General features: G+C 40.4%; 1 protein-coding gene across 1 annotated transcript; it reads left to right on the top strand.

Annotated features, from left to right (window-relative positions):
* Positions 1-3,553: 3,553 nt before the first annotated feature.
* On the top strand, positions 3,554-7,159 carry LOC127988252 (alpha-2A adrenergic receptor). The gene is made up of 2 exons (XM_052590897.1): positions 3,554-4,102; positions 4,536-7,159. The coding sequence occupies exon 2, from the start codon at positions 4,651-4,653 to the stop codon at positions 5,800-5,802; it is 1,152 nt and encodes a 383-aa protein (XP_052446857.1). The 5' UTR covers positions 3,554-4,102; positions 4,536-4,650; the 3' UTR covers positions 5,803-7,159.
* The last annotated feature ends 689 nt before the right edge of the window (positions 7,160-7,848 follow it).

Here is a 7,848-nt window from a genome sequence, read left to right as displayed (position 1 = left end):
CGAATGTGCTCCTCTCTCACCCCTCATACATTTTCAGATGATCAGTCCAGAGTGATAATCAATCAAATCAGTAATACACTCATATTACTGTTTTTGTCAGAGTATATGTAACTCTTATTTATTTGTTTGTCTATCTGTCTTTCTATCTATTAGTCTCTGTCTATTTATCTGTCCTTCTGTCTAACTATCAATCTATCTGCCTGTGTGTCTGTCCATCTGTCTGTCCGTCTCTATCTATCTGTCTCTTTGTCTCGGTCTATAATTCTGTCCATTTGTCTCTATCTGTCTGTCTCTGTCTTTCTATCTATCTGTCCCTATCTATTTGTCTCTGTCCATCTATCTCTATCCATCTATCTTTGTTTGTCTGTGTCTATCTATCTGTCTCTGTCCATCTGTCTATCTTTCTCGATCGATCGATCTGTGTCTCTGTCCATCTATCTCTGTCTATCTGTCTCAATCTATCTGTCCATCTCTCTATCTGACTGTCTCTGTCCATTTATCTCTTTGTCTGTCTGTCTGTCTTTGTCTTTTTTTTCAAGTTTATTTTCAAGTTTATTTGTCTGTCCATCTGTCTGTCTATCAATCTATCTCTGTTTGTCTGTGTCTATCTGTCTCTGTCCATCTGTTTATCTGTCTTGATCTATCTGTCTCTGTCTGTCCATCTATCTCTGTCTATCTGTCTCGATCTATCTGTCCATCTCTCAGTCTGACTGTCTCTATCTGTCTGTCCATTTATCTCTCTGTCTGTCTGTCTTTGTCTATCTGTCTGTTTGCCTCTCTCCGCTGTCAATCTATCTCTGTCTATCTGTCTTGATCGTTCTGTCTGTCTCTGTCCGACTGTCTCTGTTTGTCTGTCTGTCCATCTATCTCTGTCTATCTGTCTGTCTGTCTGTCTGTCTCTTTCCATCTATCTGTCTTTCTCTGTCCATCTATCTCTGTCTACTTGTCTGTCGGTCTCTGCCTGTCCATCTCTGTCCGTCTGTCTCTGTCTGTCTCTTTCTGTCTGACTGTCCATCTATCTCTGTCTGCCTCGATCGATCTGACTGTCTCTGTCCATCTAACTCTGTCTGTCTTTGTCTATCTGTCTATCTCTGTCCATCTATCTGTCTGTCTCTTTCTGTCTGTCCGTCTCTATCTATCTATCTCTGTCTCGATCGATCTGACTGTCTCTGTCCATATAACTCTGTCTGTCTTTGTCTATCTGTCTATCTCTGTCCATCTATCTGTCTGTCTCTTTCTGTCTGTCCGTCTCTATCTATCTATCTCTGTCTCGATCGATCTGACTGTCTCTGTCCATATAACTCTGTCTGTCTGTCTCTGTCCATCTGTCTGTCTATGTCTCTTTCTGTCTCTGTCCATCTATCTCTGTCTGTCTCGATTGATCTGACTGTCTCTGTCCATCGAACTCTGTCTGTCTGTCTCTGTCCATCTATCTTTTTATCTATCGGTCTCTGTCCATCTATCTCTGTCTGTTTCTGTCTATCTTTCTCTGTCCATCTATCTGTCTTACTGTCTCTGTCCATCTATCTCTGTCCATCTATCTCTGTCTATCTGTCTCTGTCTATCTAACTCTGTCTGTCTCTGTCTATTTTACTGTCTGGCTCTGTCTGTATGTATATCTGTCTCTGTCTGTCTGACTTTCTGTGTGTCTCTATCTATCTCTCTGTCTATCTGACTCCATCTGTCTCTGTCTATCTGACTGTCTGGGTCTGTCTATATGTATATCTGTCTCTGTCTGTCCGTGTGTCTTTCTATCTGTCCGTCTGTGTCTGTCTCTAGCTATCTATCTGTCTGTCTCTGTCTCGATCTGTCTATATGTCTGCCTGTCTGTCTGTCTCTTTCCATCTATCTGTCTCTTTGTCTCGGTCTATAATATCTGTGTCTGTCCATCTATGTCTGTCTGTCTGTCTCATTCTGTCTCTCTATCCGTCCGTCCGTCTGTCTGTCTGTCTGTCTGTCTCGGTCCATCTATTTGTCTGTCTCTGTCTATCTATCTGTCTGTCTCTGTCCATCTATCAGTCTGTCTGTCCACATATCTGTCTCTGTCCATCTATCTGTGTCTGTCTGTCAGTAAAGAATGTGTGGACATCTGAAATAGCTCATGATCATAAAAAAAAATAATTTGAACTAAATGCTTAAAATTAGTTTTGTAGACATGTTTAATATGTAAATTGATTTAAAACGTAGACATTAATTGATGAGTTTTAACTGAAGGAAAAGAAGCCCAATACAATACAACTTTAGACTTCTTAAAATCCCATTATGCACATCATGAGGTTGAAGTTGTGAATAGAAACCCGTGGCTACTTTGATGAACCGTGAATATAAGAGTTTCACACTTTTGTTTACTACATAATTCCCATCTATCATCTTTGCAACTCTGGCCCTCAAGATCCACTTTCATGCAGTTCCACTCCATTCCTGATCAAACACCTCTTATTAAAATTAACTGGTTTTACTGTAGTAAAATGTATGATTTTATTGTAGTAAAAACGTAGTAAACTGACTAGAAAAAAGGGTTCGTAAGGTACACCTGAACATAATTATTTTCGTAAGGGACACCTGAACACGCTACTTTTAGATTACTATAAATCTACAGGAAGGTGAATTTGATGAAGGTTGGAGCTATACCTGCAGGAAAGTGTATTTCGAGAGTATAAATACGCTCATGTAAAATACAAATACCGTGCAAGTAGTAAAGATAACGCTAGCTTACATTTCCGGTAGATGTCGCCGTTTCATCGCTCCTCGCTGCTCTCACTGACTTGAGTCCTCTGCATTGTTTACCTCATTCAACGCTTAGCCTGCTACTCGAAAACTATTTTGCAGTAATGTTTTCAGATATCAGTGGGGTTCACATATAGTCAAGGAAAGCCGGGAAATGTGAGGGAGTTGTAAAACGGATGATTTTAGCCCTGAAGACGTCATGGAAATAAGAGCTCGTGAGTGCACATCTTTTTAGTCGGTTTAGTCAGCTCTAAAACATTCAGTTGACTACATATTCCTAAAATATGTTTGAAATTCACCCCAGAGTACACAAAATGGCCTTCATTTATTACGTTATAATGAGCTACTGGTGTGTTCAGTTATAAAATTAAGTCTAGTGTTAGTATGCAGTTTATATATATATATATATATATATATATATATATATATATAAATGTGGACATGCAAATTAGAAATATGCACTAATTTACATACACTTCTAGAACAAACATCTCAACGTTGGACAAAGCGAGATTCAAAGGATTTTTACAGAGGGGATTTTGGAGATCTCTTGTATCTTGAAAATAACGCCAGAAAACAGCTTTATTTTATTATTATATGTATTATATATATTTAATTATTTTTTTTTAAATAAAATGTTGTAGGCTTTTAAGACCAGGCAAATTATATATGACCAAACTCATCTGTAAAAACCTTCAGATCGTAAAAAAAGTATTTGAGAAAACCGTATTTGTTTTGTAATAGAAATCTACTTACAGAGATGAAGTGCTATAAAACAATCACTTAAAGGTGTATTTGGGATGTTTTACCATTAGTCTGGAAAAAAAAAATACTTACGCCTAAAATACATAAAATGCCCGTCATTTATAAAGTTAGAATGAACAACTGCTGTATTAAAATAATGTATATTTAGGCTAGTGTTTCTATGCTGATAAATGTCAGTGATAAATAATCACTTACTTTATTCTCTCCTGTTCGGGTAAACACTAAAACAAGTAGTTTAATTGGTTTAAACCAGTCAGGCACGTATAAAAAGTGTTTTAAGTGGTTTCCGGACATTTCTTGGCGGCTGCTGAGCAACGTCAATCCGGGGCTGTTTTTACACAGTCTATGATCCGTGGGCTGGCGTTTCGAGAAACTCTCACACGCACGCGCAGCGCGCACAAGCGTAATATGATTAGAGCCTCTATTAGCTCAGCGCGCGCACAGCTGAGTGGAGCGACGGCGACGAAGCGCGGTCTTCACACGCGCCGCCGAAGAGATGCGAATAATTTCTGGCGCAGTTTTTCTTACACCGAGCCACTTTTTTACACTGAGGAACATTTCTCGGATGGTTTAATAAGTCTGTGGGTCGTGTTAGGGTTTTTCCACTAAGGTAAGCTCCATTTCTGTCTCACTTTTTGCTGTTAGTATAGCATAGTGGTATTTTTTAACAAAGTATGTTAAAGAAATTGACTGCATGTTATCCTGGACCACAAAACCAGTCATATTTTTTTTTATTGAAGTTTGTTAGAATAATATTTGGCCAATATTAACTATTTGAACATCTGGAATCTAAGGGTGCAAAAATGAATATATATATATATAGAGAGAGAGAGAGAGAGAGAGAAAATCGCCTTTGAAGATGTCCAAATTAAGTTCTTAGCAAATATTACTAATCCAAAATTACGTTTTGTGGTCCATTTTATTTTTTTTATTTTTTTTTTTGCTATTATGACTTTTTTTTTTTATCTAAAAATGATTTATTTATTTTTAAATACATTTTGACTTATTTCTTTAAATAATAATTTTCCTCATTTTTTTTTTAGATGCAAAAATGACAAAAAATGTCACTTTTGTCTTTAGTTATATGGAAAAAATGAACTGCCATCAACCAAAAACATAATTTCAGTTTGTGAGAGGAAGAGATTGTGATTCTCAACAATGGGGTGTCTCAACAATTCAACCAATGTGACAGATACGCCATACACCCTGCTGGTGGCCCTTCCTATGAGCATCCTGGTGGGGTTCTTCATCCTCGTCATTGTCTTTGGCAATGTCCTGGTGATCATCGCAGTGTTCACGAGCCGAGCTCTCCGGGCTCCTCAGAACCTGTTCCTGGTGTCTATGGCCTCCGCTGATATATTGGTGGCTACACTGGTGATGCCGTTCTCGTTGGCGAATGAGTTGATGGGCTGCTGGGCCTTTGGGCGGGTTTGGTGCGAAATCTACCTGGCCTTGGACGTTCTCTTCTGCACGGCCTCGATCACTCACCTGTGCGCCATCAGTCTGGACAGATACTGGTCAATCACGCAAGCCATCGAGTACAACCTGAAGCGCACACCACAACGAATCAAGTGCATTATTGTTATAGTTTGGATCATCGCTGCCGTGATCTCCTTCCCGCCTCTGATAACCATGAAGAAGGAAGAGGGGGCCACCTGCAAAATCAATGAAGAAAAATGGTACATCATTTCCTCTTCCATTGGTTCGTTTTTCGTGCCTTGCATCATCATGATCCTCGTGTACATCCGAATTTACCAGATCGCCAAGAAGAGGACCAGAGCGCCACCTGGGGACCGGATGATAAAGGAAGCGGGCAAGAAGGAGGACGATCTGGAGAGGGATCCCCATGAGAAGCTCAATGGGGATCCCAACCCTAAACCAGACGAGGACATGGAGGAATCGTCCTCCTCGGACCACAAGGTCTCTAACCCCTGCTCCCTCAAGAAGAAGAGCTCCAAAGGAAAGACTAAGCGGAGCCAAATCAAACCGGGGGACGGCGACAAGCACGAGGTCCTTCATACCACCAAGACCAGCAGGTGGAAGGGCCGCCAAAACCGGGAAAAGCGCTTCACGTTCGTCTTGGCGGTGGTCATAGGCGTGTTCGTCATCTGCTGGTTCCCGTTTTTCTTCACCTACACATTGACGGCGTTTTGCGAAGAATGCGTGCCAGAACCACTTTTCAAGTTTTTCTTCTGGTTCGGCTACTGCAACAGCTCCCTCAATCCCATCATATACACCATCTTCAATAATGACTTCCGGAGATCCTTCAAGAAGATCCTCTGCCGGAGAGATAACAGGAGAGGGGTGTGAATTGGGTTGCTGCTTTTTTTTTTCTTCCCTCGTTCCTTTATCCAATGTAATACACCACCTGGCGTTTATGGGAAGTCCCTGTGTACAGTAAGCCAACATGTTATGTGTCATTATACAACAAGTCCGAAGAGGCGAAAAAAAGACTCTTGCATGCTTTGTTCAAATGCAACAATGCATGGTTATGCAATTACAGCACAATGCATATTCATCCGTTTCTGAAGTGTATTGTTGTATCGTTCTTGATATACAGTGAGTGATGTCGTTTCATAACTGGTATTTTATCATCCGGAGGGACGTATTCGAAGACAATGCAGCATTCTCAAACCACGCTGGATGTTGTTCAAAATGTGAAAAACAATTCAAAACGGACTACAAACTTGCCGTTCAAACTTCTTCTTAATGTGCTGCAGAACTGTCAAACTACGCTCAAAAATGCATGTTGATGTGTTCTTGCAGGGCTTGTATATATTATACTGTATAATTAATTGTGAAAGTGTTGATATTGTTTGGTGAACTAATTGTCTTTTTTTATCCCTGCCTGTAACGGTTCGCTTAAAATCTCGCTATGGACCATTAGGCAAAAAGATGTTGAGCCCGTCTGACTGGAACCTGACAGGCCAGTGTCACAACAGATTTCTCCGGCTTCTAATGTAGTTTATATCTGTCACCATGGATATAATGGATGGGTCTTTAGTACCACAACACAAGGGATGTTTACAGTCTGTGACTAATAAACTGTGTGTAAAAACAGGCTGCTGGTTTAGCTGGAGAATTTGTAGAAATTCACAACAAAAGAAAGCTGAATATTCAGCAAGACAGCAGAGTTTCACTCTCAAAAATGCTGGGTTAAATACAACCCAGCACTGGGTAAAATATGGACCAACCCAGCACTCGGGTTGTTTTTGACCCAGCGGTTGGGTTACTGCCCAGAAGGTTGGGTTGAACATTTAACCCAGCTGTTGGTTAAAAACAACCCAATCGCTGGGTTCGTCCATATTTAACCCAGCATTTATTAGGGTCAAGGTGAGGTCAGGCCTCTCACAATGCTGTTTTTTGTTTTCCTCTCGGGATGTGGGGATGACCTTAGATATCAAGTTGTAGAGAGATGGAGCGAATGTCCGGTCCAGTGCTAAAATGGTTGAAAAGAAAGGTCATGAATGACATCTACAAACTACCTGTCACTGTGCGTTATTGCCATGTCTGAAAACCCTTATCATGATGTATGACACGTTTCGATATATTGGCTGTTTTCTGGTTGTGCTCTCAACGTGTTTAACCACTGAGGTCTGAAAAAAATTGTGTTTGCACACACAAAGAGAGAAAACACTCAAAAATAAAAAGAAAAGTGCAGAGCCTTTTTTTGTCTGTTATCATTCTGGAGTGGCTAATGGAGAACCTTTCTTATGAAAAGCAAAGCTTCACTTGTGGCAGTGGTTCTCAGACCTGTCCTGGAGTAGCCTGCCCCCAGCCCTGCATATTTTGAACGTTTCCCTCATCTATCTCACCTGATTCAACTCTTCCGGATCATTACTGTAAGCCCTGAAGTGTGTGTGTCAGATACAGGGCAGTGCTGGGGGTACTTCATGGAAAGGTTTGAGAACCTGAGTTGAAAGCAACAACTGTGTTTACAGCAATGCTTTTTAAAAACGGAAAGAAAATACTGACTGTGATAAACATCAAAATGCACAAATTTAAAAAAAATATATAACCACGAAACGAAGTAGTTTTATGTAGACAGGTCCCTATCTCACAGCATCAACTAACACAAAAAGGCCGACCACTTATTAGACAAGAACAGCGATTGACATGCAAACTGACCAATCGCAGCTCATTTAGTTAGTCCACGTGCGTTAATCGGATCCCTTTAACGTTCTTATTTTGCACGTTAGAACTTTTCTGATAATCACATGGAATCGCTCAAATCCCTCAACGTTCGCATAGGTACTCTAAAGAACAAACTGCAAAAGTTGCTGTTATCTGTCAGCGATTATCTCGTCAATTTCAATTATTTTGCTCGTTTGACTTTAATGTCTCAGTTAACCGGTC

The sequence above is a fragment of the Carassius gibelio genome, chromosome B22 (genome assembly GCF_023724105.1).
Source record: "Carassius gibelio isolate Cgi1373 ecotype wild population from Czech Republic chromosome B22, carGib1.2-hapl.c, whole genome shotgun sequence".
Taxonomy (NCBI): Eukaryota; Metazoa; Chordata; class Actinopteri; order Cypriniformes; family Cyprinidae; genus Carassius; species Carassius gibelio.
This window is presented reverse-complemented; position numbering and strand designations above follow the sequence as displayed.